Genomic DNA, 26,234 nt, shown 5'->3' with positions numbered 1-26,234 from the left:
GAAAAAAAACATTTAACAAGTAAACAGAACAGAAACTGTCTGCCAAGCATAATATATACCTCCATTTTGATTTACTGAACAATACTAATTAGTAGTAAGCAAGATTTTAAGTATTTTTGGAGAAGTTTGCATAGAGTAGATTGGTGTGTTTTAACATAATCAAAGCAATGAAACCATTTTTCTGCAAAATCATTGGAATCAACGTCGGAATTTGTCTGTTGAAGCTGAGAAGCAATTTTATCCATAGTAATTATATCCCATATTTTCAAAAACCACTGTCTTTTTGAGGGTAAAGAGCAATGTTCCCTCTAAGCTGCAGAATCTTGGGAGCGAAAATTCTACTTTGTGAGCTACTGATATTGAAGTTGTGAACTACTGCCATTAAAGTGGTGAGCTGCTGCATAATTGTTGTGCTCTGGGGGTCAATGTTCCTGAGCTAAGACAAAAATGTGTGAGCTGGAGGCTAAAAATCTGTGAGCTAGCTCATGGTAACTCAGAGGGAACACTGGCATAGAGTCAGTTTTCCAGTATTGCGCAATTAACATTTTTTACAGCCGATAAGAACGTTGTGGTTAATTCAGCTTTATTCTTTGGTACCTCCTTAGATGACCACGCATGTGCCTCTTTCAAACACTCCATGTGGCTCTCAAAGCCCCCCACTGCCCTGTTAGCCAGCACGGAGAAGGCATTTCTCTCTTTAAATCACTTCTCTGAGAGAATGCACTAAAGTTAAAATTGCTTTCTTTCCACCTCGCCCTCCGTCCCCCATCTGTCTTGGTGTAGTGGTTAAGTATGTGGACTCTTATCTGGGAGAACTGGGTTTGATTCCCCACTCCTCCACTTGCACCTGCTGGAATGCCTTGGGTCAGCCAGAGCTCTGGCAAAGGTTGTCCTTGAAAGGGCAGCTGCTGGGAGAGCCCTCTCAGGCGCACCCACCTCACAGGGTGTCTGTTGTGGGGGAGGAACGTAAAGGAGATTGTGAGCCGCTCTGAGACTCTTCGGAGTGGAGGGCAGGATATAAATCCAATATCTTCATCTACCTCACAGGGTGTCTCTTGTGGGGGAGGAAGGGAAAGGAGATTGTGAGCCGCTCTGAGACTCTTTGAGTGTTGGGCGGGATATAAATCCAATAAGCCGCCCTGAGCCATTTGTGGGAAGGGCAGGATAGAAGTCACCAAATAAATAAAATAAATAAATAAAAATATCTTGTTCTTCTTCTTCTTCTGCATGCAGCCAGCTGGGTGCCCTTTTGCCAGTCCCAGTTCTCTTGGTGGTCTCTCAGCCCCACCCACCTCACAGGGTGTCTGTTGTGGGGGAGGAAGGGAAAGGAGATTGTTAGCCGCTCTGAGACTCTTCGGAGTGGAGGGCGGGATATAAATCCATTATCTTCATCTACCTCACAGGGTGTCTATTGTGGGAGAGGAAGGGAAAGGAGATTGTTAGCTACTCTAAGACTCTTCGGAGTGGAGGGCGGGATATAAATCCAATATCTTCATCTACCTCACAGGGTGTCTGTTGTGGGGGGGGGAAGGGAAAGGAGATTGTGAGCCTCTCTGAGACTCTTCAGAGTGGAGGGTGGGATATAAATCCAATATCTTCATCTACCTCACAGGGTGTCTGTTGTGGGGAGGAAGGGAAAGGAGATTGTGAGCCGCTCTGAGACTCTTCAGAGTGGAGGGTGGGATATAAATCCAATATCTTCATCTACCTCACAGGGTGTCTGTTGTGGGGGGAGGAAGGGAAAGGAGATTGTGACCGCCGCTCTGAGACTCTTCAGAGTGGAGGGTGGGATATAAATCCAATATCTTCATCTACCTCACAGGGTGTTTGTTGTGGGGGAGGAAGGGAAAGGAGATTGTGAGCCGCTCTGAGAGTCTTCGAAGTGGAGGGTGGATATAAATCCAGTATCTTCATCTACCTCACAGGTTGTCTGTTGTGGGGGAGGAAGGTAAAGAAGATTGTGAGGCGCTCTGAGACTTTCAGAGTGGATGGCGGGATATAAATCCAATATCTTCATCTACCTCACAGGGTGTCTGTTGTGGGGGAGGAAGGGAAAGGAGATTGTGAGCCGCTCTGATACTCTTTGGAGTGGTGGGCGGGATATAAATCCAATATCTTCTTCTTCTTCTTCTTCTTCCCATCCTCCTCAGACATTTGATGTTCGCGTCTTGCGGTTCTCAAACGTCTGACGTTTTATTTTTTGTGGCTCTTTTGTTAAGCAAGTTTGGCAACCCCAGAGTTAGACCTTTTGGGTGTCAGGCGGTTGTAAGATCACTTGACTACTCTACACACATCAGAGTTAAAGCCTAGCTTGGCGAAGTGATTTAAAGAGAGAGATGCCTTCTCCAAGCTGGCCAATGGCGCGGTGGGAGCTTCAAGAGCCACACAATATGTGTGGAAGTGCCATGTGTGGCTCCCGAGCCACAGTTTGGCCACCCGTGATTCAAACCAACCGGGGTGGCCAAACTTGCTAGCCCAGATCAGGATCACCTCCTGACGTTCTTTCTGTTCTTCGTCCACAGATGATTTCCATGGTGATGGTGGCAGTTGGAATCTACGCCCGGCTGATGAAACATGCAGGTAAAGGGCCCCGGGTTAATCCTCTCAGTTGTGCGAGCGGTTTTGCCCCTGTGACCAAGGGGTTGCGTGAATCAAGGGCTCACAGATTCCCTCTTCAAAATACGGGAACTCAAGGGCGTCTAATAAGAAGAAGATGAAGAAGATATTGGATTATATCCCGCCCTCCGCTCCGGAAGAGTCTCAGAGCGGCTCACAATCTCCTTTACCTTCCTCCCCCACAACAGACACCCTGTGAGATGGGTTGGGGCTGGAGAGGGCTCTCACAGCAGCTGCCCTTTCAAGGACAACCTCTGCCAGAGCTATGGCTGACCCAAGGCCATTCAGCAGCTGCAAGTGGAGGAGTGGGGAATCAAACCCGGTTCTCCAGATAGGAGAGCTCTGGCTGACTCAAGGCCATTCCAGCAGCTGCAAGGGGAGGAGTGGGGAATCAAACCCGGTTCTCCCAGATAAGGGAACTATGGCTGACCCCAAGGCCATTCCAGCAGCTGCAAGTGGAGGAGTGGGGAATCAAACCCAGTTCTCCCAGATGAGAGCTCTGGCTGACCCAAGGCCATTCCAGCAGCTGCAAGTGAAGGAGTGGGGAATCAAACCCGGTTCTCCCAGATAAGAGTCCACACACCAATACACCAAACTGGCCTCTCCAATGGGCCAATGAAGCCAATGGGCAGAAAATTCAGGATGGACAAAATCAAATACTGCTATATACAGAAAGTGCTTAAAACATTGATATTCCCTGCCAGAGGATGTGGTGATGGGGGGGGGACGGTGGCTCAGTGGTAGAGCATTTCCTTGGGAAGCAGAAGGTCCCCGGTTCAATCTCTGGCAACCTCAGCTTGAGACCCTAGAGAGCCGCTGCCAGTCTGAGAAGACAATACTGACTTTGATGGACCAAGGGTCTGATTCAGTATAAGGCAGCTTCATATGGATATGGTCAAAGGAATAAACAGCTCCAGGTTTACTTATCTCTAAGCTGATTCTAGGCTGCCGCCCCCTTCCCTTATCATACATTCTGCTTTTGCCATGTTGAGCACCTTTTGCCTCGCAAGAGGAAGAGTAGGCATTCAGCAGTTCTGCCTGCTCTTCATCAACTGTTACAATTTCACCTTCCTGTCCCCACTATTGGTTGGCCGCTGTGTTCGACAGGAGGCTGGACTAGAAAGAACCTCACTGGTCTGATCCAGCAGGGCTCTTCTGAGGTTCTTATGAAGGCCTTGGGCTCTCTGCCCTGTTGTTGGCCCTCCATAGGAACTGGTTGGCCCCTGTGTGAGACAGGAGGCTGGACTAGATGGACCCTCCCTGGTCTGATCCAGCAGGGCTCTTCTGATGTTCTTATAAAGGCCTCAGCCTCTCTGCCCCATTGTTGGCCCTCCAGAGGAACTGGTTGAGGCCACTGTGTGAGACAGGAGGCTGGACTAGATAGACCCTCCCTGGTCTGATCCAGCAGGGCTCTTCTGATGTTCTTAGGAAGGCCTCGGCCTCTGCCTTGTTGCTGGCCCTCCAGAGGAACTGGTTAGCCACTGTGTGAGACAGGAGGCTGGACTAGATGGACCCTCACTGGTCTGATCCAGCAGGGCTCTTCTGATGTTCTTATGAAGGCCTCAGCCTCTCTGCCTTGTTGTTGGCCCTCCAGAGGAACTGGTTAGCCACTGTGTGAGACAGGAGGCTGGACTAGATGGACCCTCCCTGGTCTGATCCAGCAGGGCTCCTCTGATGTTCTTATGAAGGCCTCAGCCTCTCTGCCCTGTTGTTGGCCCTCCAGAGAAACTGGTTAGCCACTGTGTGAGACAGGAGGCTGGACTAGATGGACCCTCCCTGGTCTGATCCAGCAGGGCTCTTCTGAGGTCTTGTGAAGGTCTCGGCCTGTCTGCCCTGTTCCAGAGGAACTGGTTGGCTACTGTGTGAGACAGGAGGCTGGACTAGATGGACCCTCACTGGTCTGATCCAGCAGGGCTCTTCTGATGTTCTTATTAAGGCCTCAGCCTCTGCCCTGTTGTTGGCCCTTCAGAGGAACTGGTTAGCCACTGTGTGAGACAGGAGGCTGGACTAGATGGACCCTCCCTGGTCTGATCCAGCAGGGCTCCTCTGATGTTCTTATGAAGGCCTCAGCCTCTCTGCCCTGTTGTTGGCCCTCCAGAGGAACTGGTTAGCCACTGTGTGAGACAGGAGGCTGGACTAGATGGACCCTCACTGGTCTGATCCAGCAGGGCTCTTCTGAGGTTCTTATGAAGGCCTCAGCCTCTCTGCCCTGTTGTTGGCCCTCCAGAGGAACTGGCTGGCCCCTGTGTGAGACAGGAGGCTGGACTAGATGGACCCTCTCTGGTCTGACCCAGCAGGGCTCTTCTGAGGTTCTTATGAAGGCCTCAGCCTCTCTGCCCTGTTGTTGGCCCTCCAGAGGAACTGGCTGGCCTCTGTGTGAGACAGGAGGCTGGACTAGATGGACCCTCCCTGGTCTGATCCAGCAGGGCTCTTCTGATGTTCTTAGGAAGGCCTCAGCCTCTCTGCCCTGTTGTTGGCCCTCCAGAGGAACTGGTTGGCCACTGTGTGAGGCAGGAAGCTGGACTAGATGGACCCTCACTGGTCTGATCCAGCAGGGCTCCTCTGATGTTCTTATGAAGGCCTCAGCCTCTCTGCCCTGTTGTTGGCCCTCCAGAGAAACTGGTTAGCCACTGTGTGAGACAGGAGGCTGGACTAGATGGACCCTCCCTGGTCTGATCCAGCAGGGCTCTTCTGAGGTCTTGTGAAGGTCTCGGCCTCTGTGCCCTGTTCCAGAGGAACTGGTTGGCTACTGTGTGAGACAGGAGGCTGGACTAGATGGACCCTCCCTGGTCTGATCCAGCAGGGCTCTTCTGATGTTCTTATTAAGGCCTCAGCCTCTCTGCCCTGTTGTTGGCCCTCCAGAGGAACTGGTTAGCCACTGTGTGAGACAGGAGGCTGGACTAGATGGACCCTCCCTGGTCTGATCCAGCAGGGCTCTTCTGATGTTCTTATTAAGGCCTCAGCCTCTCTGCCCTGTTGTTGGCCCTCCAGAGGAACTGGCTGGCCACTGTGTGAGGCAGGAGGCTGGACTAGATGGACCCTCCCTGGTCTGACCCAGCAGGGCTCTTCTGATGTTCTTACAAAGGCCTCAGCCTCTCTGCCCTGTTGTTGGCCCTCCAGAGGAACTGGCTGGCCACTGTGTGAGGCAGGAGGCTGGACTAGATGGACCCTCCCTGGTCTGACCCAGCAGGGCTCTTCTGAGGTTTTTATGAAGGCCTCAGTTTCTCTGTCATGCCTTTGCTCTTTTTCTTACCTTTTTTCCCCCCCAAAACAATTTTTATTTTAAATGTAATGTTTGTATACAGAGAATAACACTGATACAGTAATGCCTTAATTTTCATTACACATACATACTGTTATATAAAATAGAGTTGTACAGCTATAGAGCGATCACGAGAAAAGAATACTCTTGTGGATATCCCGTTGGTTAAGTGAAGAAGAAAGTGTGGTGTCAACCTCTATCTTATCAAGAATTGGATACCACTTTGCATAGAAATCATTAGCTGCCTTTATCGGGTCTATGGTGTCAATATCGGCTGTGATTTTCTCCATCGTGATGAAGTTCCAAATTTTGAGGATCCAATTATCTATGGACAAATTGTGCTTAGATTTCCAATTCAGGGCTATTATATTCTTGGCTGCTGTTATAAGCGAGATAATAAGGGATAGTTTAGATCTTGTAGCCTTTGCAGAATGCCAATCATTTAGAATAATGATCTCTACTTGTCTTGGGATAGTAGTTCCGGATATGTTTTCTACATGGGTTATAATCTTTTGCCAAAAGAGTTGACGATCGGGCAGTCCCACCAACAGTGTAGTGATGAAGCCTTCATGCCACAATTTCGCCAACAAAGTGGGGAATAGCTAGTATCGATGTTGGCGAAGTGAGAGGGAGTGCGGTACCATCTTGACATAATTTTGTAGTTCTGTTGAAAAATTGCTATTGGTTTGGTCTTGCAGACTTCTGATTCCCATATGGCTTCCCATTGTGTGTTAGCAAGTGTGAGTTTGCATTAGAAAAGAACCCTTTTTTGTTGTCTTTAGCATCTTTGGCCAGCCTAAGCTCATACTGAGCTTTAGCTTTCCTAACTCTTTCTCTGCAAGCATTGGTGATTTGTGTGTATTCCTCCCTGGTTACAAGGTCCTCTTTCCATTTCCTACAGGAGTCTTTTTTATTTCTCAAGTCTTTAGAGAGCTGTCCATGGAGCCGCCTCGGCTTCTTTCGGCTCCTCTCCTTTGTGTCCCCACGGGGGTACAAATGACTTAGATCAATTCAATTTTAAAAGGTACTTCTCTTTTTTTGTTTGCAGAAGCGGCCATGGCTTGCCTCGCTGTCGACCCGGCCATCCTGCTCATCGTGGTGGGCGTTCTGATATTCTTCATCACCTTCTGTGGCTGCATCGGCTCTCTGCGCGAGAACATTTGCCTGCTACAGACGGTAAGGGGTCCTGGGGTCTCCTAGAGGGACAGCAGGTGGGAGGCATGGAGGGCCCTTCCAGAGAAGAAGGAGAAGAAGACTGTAGATTTATACCCCGCCCTTCTCTCTGAATCTCAGAGCGGCGCACAATCTCCTTTTATCTTCTTCTCCCCCCACAACAGACACCCTGTGAGGTGGGTGGGCTGAGAGAGCTCTGACAGAAGCTGCCCTTTCAAGGACAACTCTGTGAGAGCTATGGCTGACCCGAGGAGGAGTAAGGAGAAGAAGAAGAAATTGAATTTATACCCCACCTTTCACTGAATTTCAGAGTTTCTGAGCGGCTCACTATCTCCTATATCTTCTCCCCCCCACAACAGACATCTTGTGAGGTCCGTGGGACTGAGAGAGCTCTGATAGAAGCTGTCCTTTCAAGGGCAGCTCTGCAAGAGCTGTGGCTGACCCAAGGAGGAGGAGAAAGAAGAAGAAATTGGATTTATATCCCACCCTTCACTGAATTTCAAAGTGGCTCACAATCTCCTTTATATTCTCCCCCCACAACAGATACCCAGTGAGGTGGGTGAGGCTGAGAGAGCTCTCACAATCTCCTTTCCCTTCCTCCCCCACAACAGACACCCTCTGTGAGGTGGGTGGGTCTGACAGAGCTCTGACAGAAGCTGCCCTTTCAAGGACAGCTCTGCAAGAGCTATGGCTGACCCAAGGCCCTTCCAGCAGGTGCAAGTGGAGGAGTGGGGAATCAAACGTGGGTCTCCCAGATAAGAGTCCCCACACTTAACCGCTACACCAAACTGACTCTGAAAGACATTTTTGTCTTAGCTCAGGAAGGAGGGCCCCAGAGCACACTAATTTATGCAGTAGCTCACAAAGCAGAATTTTAGAACAGATAAAAGGAAGTCCTTCTTCACCCAAAGGGTGATTAACAAGTGGAATTCACTACCACAGGAGGTGGTGACGGCTGCAAGCATAGACAGCTTCCAGAGGGGACGGAATCAACATCTGGAGCAGAGGTCCATCAGTGGCTATTAGCCACAGCCTATTGTTGGAACTCTCTGTCTGGGGCAGTGATGCTCTGTATTCTTGGTGTTTGGGGGGGGGGGGAACAGTGGAAGGGCTTCTAACCCCACTGGTGGACTTCCTGATGGCACTTGGATTTTTTTGGCGTCTGTGTGACACAGAGTGTTGGACTAGATGGGCCATTGGCCTGATCCAACATGGCTTCTCTTCTATTCTTATGTGACACAGAGTGTTGGACTGGATGGGCCATTGGCCTGATCCAACATGGCTTCTCTTCTTTTCTTATGTGACACAGAGTGTTGGACTGGATGAGCCATTGGCCTGATCCAGCATGGCTTCTCTTATGTTCTTTTGCTCGCCAGGCTCTGCAGCTTAGAAGGAACATTGGTCGCGTCATTTGAAGGGATGGGTTCTTCCCTTTGTACCATGCGGCTCTTTGGGTTCTGCCCAGAAGTGCGATAGACCAAAAAGGAACCCCCTCGCTCTTGTGTTGTCTTGACCACACTGTTTGCAGAGAAGACTTTTTCCTCTTTGCTGCCTGGCTGCTCGCCTTTCTGCCAACTGAACGAATGCAGTCAAAGCGTGCACTGTGGCAAATACCTTAATCTTTTCCAAATATGTTTTTTATTTTAACCAGCATTATAATTATTGCTATAACATTAACAGTAGCCCTTCAAGAGTAAAAAGGTCATAAGAACATAAGAGAAGCCATGTTGGATCAGGCCAATGGCCCATCCAGTCCAACACTCTGTGTCACACAGTGGCAAAAAATTTTATACACACACTGGCTAATAGCCACTGATGGACCTCTGCTCCATATTTTTATCTAAACCCCTCTTGAAGGTGGCCATGCTTGTGGCCCCCACCACCTCCTGTGGCAGTGAATTCCACATGTTAATCACCCTTTGGGTGAAGAAGGACTTCCTTTTATCCGTTTTAACCTGTCTGCTCAGCAATTTCATCAAATGCCCACGAGTTCTTGTATTGTGAGAAAGGGAGAAAAGAACCTCTTTCTCTACTTTCTCAATCCCATGCATTATCTTGTAAACCTCTATCATGTCACCCCGCAGTCGACGTTTCTACAAGCTAAAGAGTCCCAAGCGTTTCAATCTTTCTTCATAGGAAAAGTGTTCCAGCCCTTTAATCATTCTATTTGCCCTTTTCTGGACTTCTCCAATGCTATAATATCCTTTTTGAGGTGCGGCGACCAGAACTGCACAGAGTACTTCAAATGAGACCACACCATCGATTTATACAGGTCAAGGTAGTGCCCTGTGCAAGCACCAGTCGTTTCCGACTCTGAGGTGACGTTGCTTTCACAACGTTTTCATGGCAGACTTTTTAACGGGATGGTTTGCCCTTGCCTTCCCCAGTCATCTACACTTTCCCCCCAGCAAGCTGGGTACTCATTTTACCGACCTCGGAAGGATGGAAGGCTGAGTCGACCTGGAGCCAACGACCTGAACCAGCTTCTGCTGGGATCGAACTAAGGTCGTGAGCGGAGGGCTCCGACTGCAGGACTGCAGCTTTACCACTCTGCCCCACGGGGCTCTCTATACCTTCAAGAGTACAGAAATACAAAAATCCAATAAAGTGAACTAAACAGGGGAAAAAAACAATTGAGAGTACTTGCAGAATTTGCAATTGCTGAGGCTTTTCCGAACAAAAACAAGCTCCTATAAGTGTCAGTAAGCAACATCAGTGAATATAGCAATTGATATGCTAAAGAGAATATCAATCCAAGGTAATATAATAACATATACTTACAGCTTTGTTGAGGTACTATAATGCTTTCCTTTTTAGGGGAGGAACGGTGGCTCAGTGGTAGAGCATCTGCTTGGGAAGCAGAAGGTCCCAGGTTCAATCCCTGGCATCTCCAACTGAAAAGGGTACAGGCAAATTGGTGTGAAAAATCTCAGCTTGAGACCCTGGAGAGCCACTGCCGGTCAGGGGAGGGACGATGGCTCAGTGGTAGAGCATCTGCTTGGTAAACAGAAGGTCCCAGGTTCAATCCCTGGCATCTCCAAAAAAGCGTCCAAGCAAATAGGCGGGAAAAGCCTCAGCTTGAGACCCTGGAGAGCCGCTGCCAGTCTGAGAAGACAATACTGACTTCGATGGACCAAGGGTCTGATTCAGTATAAGGCAGCTTCATATGTCCATATGTCCTTATCCAACATAATAGCCAGCATTTCTTGGTCTAGCTACAAAATACATACTTAGAAAGTTTGGTTAGTATTTGAGCATAACAAAAACGACAATATTAACGGTTACCAATTCAGATAACTTACGATCCGTATTTACCAGAGTTGCATATCTGTTACCGTTTTAGGAATCTAAACATGTTAATCTTTAAGGTGTGACCAGCTGTTGTCTGTCGACCCACAATCCCCACCTGGCTGGCACTGTGCCAAAACAAACGAGGCCAAGAGCCATGGAACAGTTCGGAGGTACCTTTTGCAGGCGTTGTCTGTTTCGGTGCTGGGAATCAACCTTCGGCCCTCGTTGCCGCCTCTCTCTGCTCTGTGGCTAATTCTCTCTCTCTCTCTGTCACCATCTCCCCTGCAGTTCTCGGTCTGCCTGACGGTCATCTTCCTGCTCCAGTTGGTGGCCGGAGTCCTGGGCTTCATCTTCTCGGACAAGGTGTGTGGCACGAAAGCTGCCTTGGAGGGAGGGAGTGTAAAGTGAAGCACACAGGGACCACAAACCCCAACTTCAGGTATAAGCTAATGGAGTCGGAGACTGAGAGGGGAAAAGACCTTGAGGTCATAGTGGGAAACTCAGTGTCATGGCAGCTGTGAAAAAAAGGCAAACCCTTCGTTAGGGGTTCTTGGGAAAGGGACTGAGAATAAAACGGCGAATGCTGGAATGCCCCCGTGTAGATCTTTAGCAGGGGTGGCCAAATTTGCTTTACATAAGAGCCACATAAAATAAATGTCAGATGTTTGAGAGCAACAAGACATGGATGTCAGATGTTTGAGGGAGGGAGGGAGGAAGGAAGAAAGGAAGGAAGGAAGGAAGGAAGGAAGGAAGGAAGGAAGGAAGGAAGGAAGGAAGGAAGGAAGGAAGGAAGGAAGGAAGGAAATGATGCTGATATTGGATTCATACCCCACCCTCAACTCCAAATCTCAGAGCGGCTCAAAATCTCCTTTATCTTTTTCCCGCACAAGAGACACCCTGTAAGGTGGGTGGGGCTGAGAGGCTCTCACAGCAGCTGTCCTTTCAATGACAACCTCTGCCAGAGCTATGGCTGACCCAAGGCCATCCCAACAGCTGTAAGTGGAGGAGTGGGGAATCAAACCCAGTTCTCCCAGATAAGAGAACTCTGGCTGACCCAAGGCCATTCCAGCAGGTGCAAGTGGAGGAGTGGGGAATCAAACCCGGTTCTCCCAGATAAGAGAGCTCTGGCTGACCCAAGGCCATTCCTGCAGCTGCAAGTGGAGGAGTGGGGAAACACACCCGGTTCTCCCAGATAAGAGAGCTCTGGCTGACCCAAGGCCATTCCAGCAGCTGCAAGTGGAGGAGTGGGGAATCAAACCCGGTTCTCCCAGATAAGAGAGCTCTGGCTGACCCAAGGCCATTCCTACAGCTGCAAGTGGAGGAGTAGGGAATCACACCCGGTTATCCCAGATAAGAGAGCTCTGGCTGACCCAAGGCCATCCTAGCAGCTGCAAGTGGAGGAGTGGGGAATCAAACCTGGTTCTCCCAGATAAGAGAGCTATGGGTGACCCAAGGCCATCCCAGCAGCTGCAAGTGGAGGAGTGGGGAATCAAACCCGGTTCTCCCAGATAAGAGAGCTCTGGCTGACCCAAGGCCATTCCAGCAGCTGCAATTGGAGGAGTGGGGAATCAAACCCGGTTCTCCCAGATAAGAGAGCTCTGGCTGACCCAAGGCTATTCTAGCAGGTGCTAGTGGAGGAGTGGGGAATCAAACCCGGTTCTCCCAGATAAGAGAACCATGGCTGACACAAGGCCATTCCAGCAGTTGTAAGTGGAGGAGTGGGGAATCAAACCCGGTTTTCCCAGATAAGAGAGCTATGGCTGACCCAAGGCCATGCCAGCAGCTGCAAGTGTAGGAGGGGGGAATCAAACCTGGTTGTCCTAGATAAGAGAGCTCTGGCTGACCCAAGGCCATTCCAGCCGGTGCAAGTGGAGGAGTGGGGAATCAAGCCCGGTTCTCCCAGATAAGAGCGCTCTGGCTGACCCAAGGCCGTTCCAGCAGGTGCAAGTGGAGGAGTGGGGAATCAAACCCGGTGCTCCCAGATAAGAGAGCCATGGCTGACCAAAGGCCATTCCAGCAGCTGTAAGTGGAGGAGTGGGGAATCAAACCCGGTTGTCCCAGATAAGAGAACTCTGGCTTACCCAAAGCCATTCCAGCAGGTGCAAGTGGAGGAGTGGGGAATCAAACCCAGTTCTCCCAGATAAGAGAGCTCTGGCTGACCCAAGGCCATTCCAGCAGCTGCAAGGGGAGGAGTGGGGAATCCAAACCGGTTCTCCCAGATAAGAGAGCTCTGGCTGACCCAAGGCCATTCCAGCAGGTGCAAGTGGAGGAGTGGGGAATCAAACCCGGTTCTCCCAGATAAGAGCTCTGGCTGACCCAAGGCCATTCCAGCAGGTGCAAGGGGAGGAGTGGGGAATCAAACCCAGTTCTCCCAGATAAGAGAGCTCTGGCTGACCCAAGGCCATTCCAGCAGCTGCAAGGGGAGGAGTGGGGAATCCAAACCGGTTCTCCCAGATAAGAGAGCTCTGGCTGACCCAAGGCCATTCCAGCAGGTGCAAGTGGAGGAGTGGGGAATCAAACCCGGTTCTCCCAGATAAGAGCTCTGGCTGACCCAAGGCCATTCCAGCAGGTGCAAGTGGAGGAGTGGGAAATCAACCCCAGTTCTCCGAGATAAGAGCTCTGGCTGACCCAAGGCCATTCCAGCAGGTGCAAGTGGAGGAGTGGGGAATGAAACCCGGTTCTCCCAGATAAGAGCTCTGGCTGACCCAAGGCCATTCCAGCAGGTGCAAGGGGAGGAGTGGGGAATCAAACCCAGTTCTCCCAGATAAGAGAGCTCTGGCTGACCCAAGGCCATTCCAGCAGCTGCAAGGGGAGGAGTGGGGAATCCAAACCGGTTCTCCCAGATAAGAGAGCTCTGGCTGACCCAAGGCCATTCCAGCAGGTGCAAGTGGAGGAGTGGGGAATCAAACCCGGTTCTCCCAGATAAGAGCTCTGGCTGACCCAAGGCCATTCCAGCAGGTGCAAGTGGAGGAGTGGGAAATCAACCCCAGTTCTCCGAGATAAGAGCTATGGCTGACCCAAGGCCATTCCAGCAGCGGCCTGTGGAGAAGTGGGGAATCAAACCCGGTTCTCCCAGATAAGAGAGCTCTGGCTGACCCAAGGCCATTCCAGCAGCGGCCTGTGGAGAAGTGGGGAATCAAACCCGGTTCTCCCAGATAAGAGAGCTCTGGCTGACCCAAGGCCATTCCAGCAGGGGCAAGTGGAGGAGTGGGGAATCAAACCCGGTTCTCCCAGATAAGAGTCCGCGCACTTAACCACTACTCCAAACTGGCTCTCCCAGGAAGGAAGGAAAATAAGTATATGGTGAGGGAGAAGTGGAAAGAAAGCAACTTTAAATGCATTCTCCAGGCTAGCTCTCAAACATCTGATATTTATTCTGTGTGGCTCTCATGTTAAATAATTTTGGCCACTCCTGACTCAGAAAGTGATCGAGTCAAGGAGAAAGGAAGTTTTTTTTCCCAGCTCAACCATTCTCCAGTTCTGCTAGCTCTCTAGAGCTGGGAAGTTGGGGGCTGCTTCTCACCTTTCTCACACGCTCTTCTCCACAAGACCTGCACAAGGAGAATTTTCGGCAAAACTTCCTCCCAACCCCGGCCCGTTTTTATCCTGCAGGCCCGCGGGAAAGTGAGCGAGATTGTCAGCAACGCCATCGTGCATTACCGGGATGACCTGGACCTCCAGAACCTGATCGACTTCGGCCAGAAGGAGGTTTGTTGTGTGCTCGGTTCGTCCAGGCATTCGCCTTCTCCCTGCTTCTCCCAGCATCCCATAATTGGGACATTGATGCTGTGTTCTTGGTGCTTGAGGGGGACACAGTGAGAGGGCTTCGGGAGCTCTGGCTCTGCTGGTGGACCTCCTGATGGCTCCTGCATTTTGGCCACTGTGTGACACAGAGAGTTGGACTGGAGGGGCCACTGGCCTGATCCAACATGGCTCTTCTTATGTGACACAGAGAGTTGGACTGGATGGGCCACTGGCCTGATCCAACATGGCTTCTCTTGTGTTCTTATGTGACACAGAGTGTTGGACTGGAGGGGCCACTGGCCTGATCCAACATGGCTTCTCTTCTGTTCTTATGTGACCCAGAGTGTTGGACTGGATGGGCCACTGGCCTGATCCAACATGGCTTCTCTTGTGTTCTTATGTGACACAGAGTGTTGGACTGGAGGGGCCACTGGCCTGATCCAACATGGCTTCTCTTGTGTTCTTATGTGACACAGAGTGTTGGACTGGATGGGCCACTGGCCTGATCCAACATGGCTTCTCTTGTGTTCTTATGTGACACAGAGTGTTGGACTGGATGGGCCATTGGCCTGATCCAACATGGCTTCTCTATTGTTCTTATGTGACACAGAATGTTGGACTGGGTGGGCCTTAGGCCTGATCCAACATGGCTTCTCTATTGTTCTTATGTGACACAGAGTGTTGGACTGGGTGGGCCTTAGGCCTGATCCAACATGGCTTCTCTTATGTTTTTATGTGACACAGAGTGTTGGACTGGAGGGGCCATTGGCCTGATCCAACATGGCTCTTCTTATGTGACACAGAGAGTTGGACTGGATGGGCCACTGGCCTGATCCAACATGGCTTCTCTTGTGTTCTTATGTGACGCAGAGTGTTGGACTGGATGGGCCACTGGCCTGATCCAACATGGCTCCTCTTATGTGACACAGAGTGTTGGACTGGATGGGCCACTGGCCCGATCCAACATGGCTTCTCTTGTGTTCTTATGTGACACAGAGTGTTGGACTGGAGGGGCCACTGGCCTGATCCAACATGGCTTCTCTTATGTTCTTCTGTGACACAGAGTGTTGGACTGGATGGGCCACGGGCCTGATCCAACATGGCTTCTCTTATGTTCTTATGTGACACAGAGTGTTGGACTGGATGGGCCACTGGCCTGATCCAACATGGCTTCTCTTGTGTTCTTATGTGACACAGAGTGTTGGACTGGAGGGGCCATTGGCCTGATCCAACATGGCTTCTCTTATGTGACACAGAGTGTTGGACTGGATGGGCCACGGGCCTGATCCAACAAGCCTTCTCTTATGTTCTTATGTGACACAGAGTGTTGGACTGGATGGGCCATTGGCCTGATCCAACATGGCTTCTCTTGTGTTCTTATGTGACACAGAGTGTTGGACTGGATGGGCCATTGGCCTGATCCAACATGACTTCTCTTATGTTCTTATGTGACACAGAGTGATGGACTGGATGGGCCACTGGCCTGATCCAACATGGCTTCTCTTCTGTTCTTATGTGACACAGAGTGTTGGACTGGATGGACCACTGGCCTGATCCAACATGGCTTCTCTTATGTTCTTATGTGACACAGAGTGTTGGACTGGATGGGCCATTGGCCTGATCCAACATGGCTTCTCTTGTGTTCTTATGTGACACAGAGTGTTGGACTGGATGGGCCATTGGCCTGATCCAACATGGTTCCTCTTGTGTTCTTATGTGTCACAGAGTGTTGGACTGGATAGGCCATTGGCCTGATCCAACAAGGCTTCTCTTCTGTGACACAGAGTGTTGGACTGGATGGGCCATTGGCCTGATCCAACATGGCTCCTCTTATTTATTTTATTTTATCCTTGTAGGCTTATATTCCACCTTTTCCCATAGTTCTTTCCTATGGGGTCATCATAAAACCAGTTTGCTATCTTGTTGAGAGACATGGCTGTTTTAGCAACACTCTCACAAAAATTTCAAAGGGAGATTCCAGTGTGAGGTGGCTAAACTTCGGTTGGTGACTATGTGAGACAAGATGCTGGACTATTGGACTGATCCAGCAGGACTCTTCTGATGTTATTTTTTTTAATTAGAACTTAAAATTACATTCCAAAAACCAGATACATAGTTAAATTTGGAGCAGGCAAATTAAGATCTATCACTATTTCTAATATAAAAATTTTCCATAATTTCATGGTGTAGTGTTGAAGTCTGTGGACTCTTATCTGGGAGAACCGGGTTTGATTCCGCACTCCCGCACTTGCAGCTGCTGGAATGGCCTTGGGTCAAGCATAGCTCTTGCAAAGCTGTCCTTGAAAGGGCAGCTGTTGTGAGAGCTCTCTCAGCCCTATCTACCTCACAGGGTGTCTGTTGTGGGGGAGAAATATAAAGGAGATTGTGAGCCACTCTGAGATTCAGAGTGGAGGGTGGGGTATAAATCCAATATCTTCTTATCAGGGTAAGGCCTGGAGCTCGGTGTCCGTTGTTCTTATGAAGGCCTCGGCCTCTCTGCCCTGTTGTTGGCCCTTCAGAGGAACTGGTTGGCCACCGTGTGAGACAGGAGGCTGGACTAGATGGACCCTCCCTGGCCTGATCCAGCAGGGCTCTTCTGATGTTCTTATGTTACTTTCTTAGTTGTCTTAAGGAGAGAGAGAGAGAGAGAGACAAACAGGTTTTCACCTTGAAGATCTTGGGGTGAAATTGATCATGATCTAAAAGTGCTCACGGCTCGTCCCTCCAGTACAGAGAGAGTGCAAATTTCTCCCAGCTTTGTGTCTGAAATTCCAACTTTAATACCAATAACTTGGAAGGGCGATTCTACCCTTTGCTGTATAGGAAGCCCATCTGACTTGTTCAGAAAATAATTTTTAAAGTCAATATGTCTGTCAATTTTTGGATGAATAAGGAAATACTTTAAAAGTGCAAGATTGCTCTGGGAATTGAGAAGGGAAACGTTTCGTGGTGACAGCGTGGGCGCTCGCCAATCAGTGCTGTGCACAAGGGGCTGCTGTAGCATACAAGCTGTGTGCTTCCTCTAAGCCTGATCCTGAGCATGAAGAAATACTTCTGGATAGAGCCTGAAACTTCAGAATCAACTCTGCTGCTCTAAGTTGCCCTTTGCCATGTTCCCTTGTCTCCCTGGGGTGTGAAACTCATTTGTTATGAGGGCTATGCAGAGCCATGTATGTACCTATTTAAGATTAGGTAGCAGAGAAATAAACTTTATAAAGGACACAGACAAACACAAATATATATATTTTTAAAAACTTAAAATATGCTTAAAATGTTAGCACTCATTGGTCTTAAAGGTGCTTTCTTTGTATCTCTCCCATGGAATCCAGGGAACTGGACAAAGGAAGCTGTGGCTCTTTCCTTCCTTCCCCAGCGGACTGGGGGGGGGGAGAGCCTCAGCCAATACAAGTAAGAGAGGCTTGGTTCAGCAGCTCTGCTGTGTGATTGAGAGAGCCTGGCAAAGCAAGCCATCCCTCCCACCTTTCCTCCCCAAGGGAGGAGCCTCAGCCAGTGGAGAAAATAGAGGCTTTGCTCTGTAGCTCCTGTGCAATTGAGCAAGCAGGAAGCAAGAGAGAGGGATAAGGAAGCAGATGACAGCCAGTTGCTTGGGAGCCTGATAGGAGCCCTCGGAGGGTGGGGGCTGATACAGCCCCCAGGCCGCATGTTTGACACATGACCCTTTCTCTTCCCTCTCAGTTCAGCTGCTGTGGAGGCGTCTCTTACAAAGACTGGTCCCAAAACATGTACTTCAACTGCACGGCCCACAATCCCAGCCGGGAACGCTGCTCTGTGCCTTACTCCTGCTGCCTGCAAGCCGAAGACCAGGTAGGAAAAGCAAGAGGGGATCGGGGGGGGGGGGGTGTCAAAGCCCCTTGTGTAAGGAGTTCTCAGTGGTTCTCGGTCCTTTCTGGGTGCCAGATCCTCAGCATAGTAAGAACTGTCTCTCTCTGTCAAGAACACTCTCTCTGAGGCAGTGATGCTCTGTCTTCTTGGTGCTTTGGGGGCAACAATGGGAGAGCTACTGGAGTTTTGCCCCTGCAGGCGGACCTCCTGATGGCACCAGAGGTTTGGCCACTGTGTGACACAGAATGTTGGACTGGATGGGCCATTGGCCTGATCCAACATGGCTTCTCTTATGTTCTTTTGTGACACAGAGTGTTGGACTGGATGGGCCATTGGCCTGATCCAACATGGCTTCTCTTATGTTCTTTTGTGACACAGAGTGTTGGACTGGATGGGCCACTGGCCTGATCCAACATGGCTTCTCTTATGTTCTTATGAGGCAGAGAGTGTTGGACTGCATGGGCCACTGGCCTGATCCAACATGGCTTCTCTTATGTTCTTATGTGACACAGAGTGTTGGACTGGAGGGGCCACTGGCCTGATCCAACATGGCTTCTCTTATGTTCTTATGTGACACAGAGTGTTGGACTGCATGGGCCACTGGCCTGACCCAACATGGCTTCTTTTATGTTCTTATGTGACACAGAGTGTTGGACTGGAGGGGCCACTGGCCTGATCCAACATGGCTTCTCTTATGTTCTTATGAGGCACAGAGTGTTGGACTGGATGGGCCACTGGCCTGATCCAACATGGCTTCTCTTATGTTCTTATGTGACACAGAGTGTTGGACTGCATGGGCCACTGGCCTGATCCAACATGGCTTCTCTTATGTTCTTATGAGGCACAGAGTGTTGGACTGGATGGGCCACTGGCCTGATCCAACATGGCTTCTCTTATGTTCTTATGAGGCACAGAGTGTTGGACTGGATGGGCCACTGGCCTGATCCAACATGGCTTCTCTTATGTTCTTATGTGACACAGAGTGTTGGACTGCATGGGCCACTGGCCTGATCCAACATGGCTTCTCTTATGTGACACAGAGTGTTGGACTGGAGGGGCCACTGGGTTGTTCACTTGGCATGTTCTCTGTTTTTCTCTTGCCTTTCCTGCAGTCGGTCATCAACACCCTGTGTGGCCAGGGCATGCAGGCCCTCGACTACCTGGAGGCGGGTGAGTTCATCTACACCAACGGTTGCATCGACAAGCTGGTGAACTGGATCCACAGCAACCTCTTCCTGCTGGGCGGGGTGGCCCTGGGCATGGCCATTCCGCAGGTAAATCTCTCCCCCGCCCCAAGCCACCGCATGCTCTGCCGCTTGGCTTTCTGGGAATTGGGGTTGCCTGCATGAATCACAAGGAGAAGCCTGCGTGGCTGTCCCATAAATCAAAGAAGCTCGGTTGTTGGGGGCAGAAAGGAGGGCCTTTTCGGTGGCGGCCCCACCTTTATGGAACAGCTTTCCCAGGGAGCAAGTACTTCTTCACCCCTAGAGTAATTACCGAGGCAACAAGCACCTTTATTGGCATAACAGCATGGATGTGTACAATCGGCAAGGGAGAAAACATATATTCCCCCAACATTTGAAACATTCCTCTCCTCTTAGAAGATGAAGAAGATATTGGATTTATATCCCGCCCTCCACTCTAAAGAGTCTCAGAGCGGCTCACAATCTCCTTTCCCTTCCTCCCCTACAACAGACACCCTGTGAGGTAGATGAAGATATTGGATTTATATCCCGCCCTCCACTCCGAAGAGTCTCAGAGCGGCTCACAATCTCCTTTCCCTTCCTCCCCCACAACAGACACCCTGTGAGGTAGATGAAGATATTGGATTTATATCCCACCCTCCACTCCGAAGAGTCTCAGAGCGGCTCACAATCTCCTTTCCCTTCCTCCCCCACAACAGACACCCTGTGAGGTAGATGAAGATATTGGATTTATATCCCACCCTCCACTCCGAAGAGTCTCAGAGCGGCTCACAATCTCCTTTCCCTTCCTCCCCCACAACAGACACCCTGTGAGGTAGATGAAGATATTGGATTTATATCCCACCCTCCACTCTGAAGAGTCTCAGAGCGGCTCACAATCTCCTTTCCCTTCCTCCCCCACAACAGACACCCTGTGAGGTGGGTGGGGCTGAGAGGGCTCTCACAGCAGCTGCCCTTTCAAGGACAACCTCTGCCAGAGATCTGGCTGACCCAAGGCCATGCTAGCAGCTGCAAGGGGAGGAGTGGGGAATCAAACCCGGTTCTCCCAGATAAGAGTCCGCACACTTAACCACTACACCAAACTGGCTCAGCACAGGTATTTCGCCACAGTCTCAACAATCTCAGAGCTATGAGAGGACAATAGGAAGAGAGTCTTCCCACCGTCAGATTGTCCCCTCATGATTTCGAAAGAGAGGATCTAAATAAATGGCACGGATATCACAGTAAAATATATCATGCAGGTGAACATGTTCAGTACTTTCGATATCCCTAGACTCGCAACCACCAAACCTGTTGGAATATGGGATTTTCTTGAACCTCCCACACAGCACAGCAGAAGGGAGGACATTAAAGCGAGCGAACATGGAAGCTCTACGAAGGTTACGGGAAGGCAAGCCAAGGTTCCGCTAGAAGAGATTCCCCCCACCTCAAAGGGGGACATCTGTTAGAGTCAATTATCAAGGCTTATTTTGTCAGAAAAGCCCAGCAGGGACTCATTTGCATATTAGGCCACGCCCCCTGATGCCAAGCCAGCTGGAACAGCATTCCTCTGTGGAAAAAAAAGCCCTGGTAATTATCGATTGGTATTCCCTGCCACAGGAAGTGCTAGTGGCTACCGGCATAGAGAGCTGCAAGAGGGGATATTGGATGCACATATAGAGCAGAGGTCCATCAGCGGCTGTTAGCCACAAGGTATAGAAGGCATAGCAGCCCCGTGGCGCAGAGTGTTAAAGCTGCAGTACTGCAGTCCTAAGCTCTGCTCACGACCTGAGTTTGATCCTGATGGAAGCTGGGTTTTCAGGTAGCCGGCTCGAGGTTGACTCAGCCTTCCCTCCTTCCGAGGTCGGTGAAACGAGTCCCCAGCTTGCTGGGGGGAAAGCGTAGATGACTGGGGAAGGCAAGGGCAAAACCACCCCGTAAAAAGTCTGCCGTGAAAATGTCATGATGCGACGTCACCCCAGAGTCGGAAACGACTGTTACTTGCACAGGGGTCTACCTTACCTTACCTATATAGATGGAACACTCTGTCTGGGGCAGTAATGCCTGCTATTCTTGGTGCTTGGGGGGAACAGTGGGAGGGCTTCTGGAGTTCTGGCCCTGCTGGTAGACCTCCTGATGGCACTTGGGTTTTTTGGCCACTGTATGACACAGAGTGTTGGACTGGATGGGCCATTGGTCTAATCCAACATGGCTCCTCTTATGTTCTTATGTGACACAGAGTGTTGGACTAGAGGGGCCATTGGCCTGATCCAAAAGGGCTTCTCTTATGTTCTTATGTGACACAGAGTGTTGGACTGGATGGACCATTGGCCTGATCCAACAGGACTTCTCTTATGTTCTTATGTGACACAGAGTGTTGGACTGCAAGGGCCATTGGCCTGATCCAACAGGGCTTCTCTTATGTTCTTATGTGACCCAGAGTGTTGGACTGGATGGGCCACTGGCCTGATCCAACAGGGCTTCTCTTATGTTCTTATGTGACACAGAGTGATGGACTGGAGGGGCCACTGGCCTGATCCAACATGGCTTCTCTTATGTTCTTATGTGACACAGAGTGATGGACTGGATGGGCCATTGGCCTGATCCAACATGGCTTCTCTTATGTTCTTATGTGACACAGAGTGATGGACTGGAGGGGCCACTGGCCTGATCCAACAGGGCTTCTCTTATGTTCTTATGTGACACAGAGTGTTGGACTGGATGGGCCACTGGCCTGATCCAACATGGCTTCTCTTCTGTTCTTATGTGACACAGAGTGTTGGACTGGATGGGCCACTGGCCTGATCCAACAGGGCTTCTCTTATGTTCTTATGTGACACAGAGTGTTGGACTGGATGGGCCACTGGCCTGATCCAACCTGGCTTCTCTTATGTTCTTATGTGACACAGAATGTTGGACTGGATGGGCCACTGGCCTGATCCAACCTGGCTTCTCTTATGTTCTTATGTGACACAGAGTGTTGGACTGGATGGGCCATTGGCCTGATCCAGCAGGGCTTCTCTTATGTTCTTATGTGACACAGAGTGTTGGACTGGATGGGCCATTGGCCTGATCCAACATGGCTCCTCTTATGCAGTGTGCCTGGAGAAATCATAACTGCACACTTCTTTCCCACCAGAGCAAGGAGCTAGTGTTAGTGAAACAAAAATATCAGGGTGGTGTGGGGTAGTGCTTAGAGCAGGGATGTCAAACATGTGGCCCAGGGGCCAAATCAGGCCCCCAGAGGGCTCCTATCAGGCCCCCAAACAACTGGCTGTCATCTGCTTCCTTCTCCCTCTCTCTCGCTTCCTTCTCCATCACAGCTTGCTTTGCCAGGCTTTCTCAATCGCACATGAGCTACAGAGCAAAGTCTCTATTTTCTCCATTGGCTGAGGCTCCTCCCTTGGTTAGGGAGAAGGGAAGGAGAGCTTGCTTTGCCAGGCTCTCTCAATCTCTCTCCGCAGAGCTACTGAGCCAAGCCTGTCTTCCTTCTGTTCGCTGAGGCTTCACTGCCCCAAATTGCCTGGGGAAGGAAGGAAAGCGCCAGAGCTTCCTTTGCCCAGTTCCCTGGATCCCAGGGGAGAGATACAAAGAGAGCACCTTTAACACCGAGTGCTAACGTTTTAAGCATGTTTTAAGTTTTTAATATATATATATATTTGTCTGTGTTCTTTATAAAATTTGTATGTCTGCTACCTAATCTTAAATAGGTACTCACCTGGCCCAGCCGAACATGGCCCGGCCCGACAAGGTCTCATTTATGTCAGATCCGGCCCTCAGAACAAATGAGTTCGATACCCCTGGCTTAGAGCTGAGTTCAAATCCCTGCCCCTTCGCCAAGCTCACACTAAGCCCCCAAAGCTTTAAAAACAGCCGGCCACGAAGCCAAGGGCTTGAGGGTGGGCTTTCTCGCTTTGCTTGTGTCTTGACTGGGGTTTCTTCTTCTCCTCCATGCTCTGCCTTTCCCCTCCCCCCCCCCGCAGCTGATAGGAATCCTGCTCTCCCAGGTCCTCGTCAACCAGATCCGAGACCAGATCAAGCTCCAGTTGTACAATCAGCAGCACCGCGCAGATCCCTGGTACTGACCGGACTTCTTCGCTCAGAGGCTGTCTGGAGGACGCAGGCGTTCCGGAATGCTCCGTTCCGTTCGCGGGAGGCTGTTCTCGATCTCACTGAAGCAGCAGAGAAAACAGACATGCACCCTGTCTTCCTCCGGAACTTATACCTGGGGGGGACAACAGTGGGGAGCTCACCTGCTGGTCTAATGACATACTACTTGTGTTTGCCATCTGTGGGTGAAAAAATGCCGGGATTCGAATGCAGGGCTGCCTGGGTTACCCACACTGCGGAGGACTCGCTGCTTCCTGGTTACTTTCTGATGTTGGAAGGGACAGCTTCCTGTTTGCTCCCTCCCTGGATGCAGCCCGTCCCACCAGACTGGTGCCACTCTGACTGTGGTTTTGGGGACTGTGTTTTGCTTTCCCTTGATCTTAAAGGAGCCAAAATGGCTGGAGAGATGAACGATTGGGGAGCAGAGGCTCAGCCCCAACCCGGCTTCAAGGCGCAAGCCGTCTTCTTGCCTGGAACCTCTTCTTGTAATTCTGGGACTTGGGGGTCCCCCTAAAACGGGTAGGCAGTCAAGGCGGACAAAACCCAGTCTTGTATCACCCAACAGGTGGCAGACCTGTGGAACTCCCTGCCACCGGATGTCAGGACAGCCAGTGGCTTACATGGATTGTAAAGAAGACTGCAGATTTATACCCCGCCCTTCTCTCTAAATCAGAGACTCAAAGCAGCTGACAATCTCCTATATCTTCTCCCCCCACAACAGACACCTGGTGAGGTGGGTGGGACTGAGAGGGCTCTCACAGCAGCTACTCTTTCGAGGACAGCTCTGCAAGAGCTATGGCTGACCCAAGGCCATTCCAGCAGCTGCAAGTGGAGGAGTGGGGAATCCAACCCACTTCTCCCAGATAAGAGAGCTCTGGCTGACTCAAGGCCATTCCTGCAGCTGCAAGTGCAGGAGTGGGGAATCAAACCCGGTTCTCCCAGATAAGAGAGCTCTGGCTGACCCAAGGCCATTCCGGCAGCTGCAAGTGGAGGAGTGGGGAATCAAACCCGGTTCTCCTAGATAACAGAGCTATGGCTGACCCAAGGCCATTCCGGTAGCTGCAAGTGGAGGAGTGGGGAATCAAACCTGGTTCTCCCAGATAACAGAGCTCTGGCTGACCCAAGGCCATTCCGGCAGCTGCAAGTGGAGGAGTGGGGAATCAAACCCGGTTCTCCCAGATAACAGAGCTCTGGCTGACCCAAGGCCATTCTGGCAGCTGCAAGTGGAGGAGTGGGGAATCAAGCCCGGTTCTCCCAGATAAGAGAGCTATGGCTGACCCAAGGCCATTCCAGCAGCTGCAAGTGGAGGAGGGGGGAATCAAACCCAGTTCTCCCAGATAAGAGAGCTATGGCTGAACCAAGGCCATTCCGGCAGCTGCAAGTGGAGGAGTGGGGAATCAAACCCGGTTCTCCCAGATAAGAGCTCTGGCTGACCCAAGGCCATTCCAGCAGGTGCCAGTGGAGGAGTGGGGAATCAAACCCAGTTCTCCCAGATGAGAGAGCTCTTGCTGACCCAAAGCCATTCCAGCAGGTGCAAGTGGAGAAGTGGGGAATCAAACCCGGTTCTCCCAGATAACAGAGCTCTGGCTGACCCAAGGCCATTCTGGCAGCTGCAAGTGGAGGAGTGGGGAATCAAACCCGGTTCTCCCAGATAAGAGAGCTCTGGCTGACCCAAGGCCATTCCGGCAGCTGCAAGTGGAGGAGTGGGGAATCAAACCCGGTTCTCCTAGATAACAGAGCTATGGCTGACCCAAGGCCATTCTGGCAGCTGCAAGTGGAGGAGTGGGGAATCAAACCTGGTTCTCCCAGATAACAGAGCTCTGGCTGACCCAAGGCCATTCCGGCAGCTGCAAGTGGAGGAGTGGGGAATCAAACCCGGTTCTCCCAGATAACAGAGCTCTGGCTGACCCAAGGCCATTCCGGCAGCTGCAAGTGGAGGAGTGGGGAATCAAACCCGGTTCTCCCAGATAAGAGAGCTATGGCTGACCCAAGGCCATTCCAGCAGCTGCAAGTGGAGGAGGGGGGAATCAAACCCAGTTCTCCCAGATGAGAGAGCTCTTGCTGACCCAAAGCCATTCCAGCAGGTGCAAATGGAGAAGTGGGGAATCAAACCCGGTTCTCCCAGATAAGAGAGCTCTGGCTGACCCAAGGCCATTCCGGCAGCTGCAAGTGAAGGAGTGGGGAATCAAACCCGGTTCTCCCAGATAAGAGAGCTCTGGCTGACCCAAGGCCATTCCAGCAGGTGCAAGTGGAGGAGTGGGGAATCAAACCCGGTTCTCCCACATAAGAGAGCTCTGGCTGACCCAAGGCCATTCCAGCAGGTGCAAGTGGAGGAGTGGGGAATCAAACCCGGTTCTCCCAGATAAGAGAGCTCTGGCTGACTCAAAGCCATTCCTGCAGCTGCAAGTGGAGGAGTGGGGAATCAAACCCGGTTCTCCCAGATAAGAGAGCTCTGGCTGACCCAAGGCCATTCCGGCAGCTGCAAGTGGAGGAGTGGGGAATCAAACCCGGGTCTCCCAGATAAGAGAGCTATGGCTGACCCAAGGCCATGCTAGTAGGTGCAAGTGGAGGAGTGGGGAATGAAACCTGGGTCTCCCAGATAAGAATCGGCGCACTTCACCACCACACCAAACTGGCTCTCTCAAGCCTGTCTTGTTTCACCCGATGGGTGGTGGACCTGTGGAACTCCCTGCCACTGGATGTCAGGACAACCGGCGGCTTACATGGATCGTACAGGGGTCTGGGTGCAGTTAAATGAGGAGAGGGCTGCTGGTTACGAGCCATGAGATTTCTGGGTTCGCAGGAAGAATGCCTGGGAGTATAAACTGCTGGGGGCTGGGGGTTGTGTTGTTGCTCACAGGTCCTGCCTGCCATCTGACTGGTAAAAGCAGCACAGCAGGCCGAACCAACAGGGGTATTCCAAGCCCAGCGTCTGGTGCCAAAACCTCACACCTGATTTCATTTGACTTTCACTAGTGCGTATCTAAGTAGGGAAAGGGGGGAAGGCCCCG

The 26,234-nt window shown here is 50.9% G+C and overlaps 1 protein-coding gene across 1 annotated transcript in view; it reads left to right on the top strand.

Moving 5' to 3' along the window:
* The window catches only part of TSPAN33 (tetraspanin 33), a 28,711-nt gene extending 5,490 nt beyond the window's left edge, over nucleotides 1-23,221 (top strand). The window contains exons 2-8 of the mRNA XM_060244633.1: nucleotides 2,523-2,580; nucleotides 6,927-7,054; nucleotides 10,631-10,705; nucleotides 13,955-14,050; nucleotides 17,783-17,911; nucleotides 19,042-19,203; nucleotides 23,097-23,221. Of these exons, the coding sequence (XP_060100616.1) occupies nucleotides 2,523-2,580; nucleotides 6,927-7,054; nucleotides 10,631-10,705; nucleotides 13,955-14,050; nucleotides 17,783-17,911; nucleotides 19,042-19,203; nucleotides 23,097-23,198 (750 nt within the window). The 3' untranslated portion in view covers nucleotides 23,199-23,221. The remainder of the gene's footprint in view (nucleotides 1-2,522; nucleotides 2,581-6,926; nucleotides 7,055-10,630; nucleotides 10,706-13,954; nucleotides 14,051-17,782; nucleotides 17,912-19,041; nucleotides 19,204-23,096) is intronic.
* Nucleotides 23,222-26,234: the final 3,013 nt, after the last annotated feature.

Source organism: Heteronotia binoei, chromosome 8, assembly GCF_032191835.1.
Source record: "Heteronotia binoei isolate CCM8104 ecotype False Entrance Well chromosome 8, APGP_CSIRO_Hbin_v1, whole genome shotgun sequence".
NCBI lineage: Eukaryota > Metazoa > Chordata > Lepidosauria > Squamata > Gekkonidae > Heteronotia > Heteronotia binoei.
The sequence above is the reverse complement of the archived record's forward strand: the minus strand, read 5'-3'. Positions and strand labels throughout refer to the sequence as shown.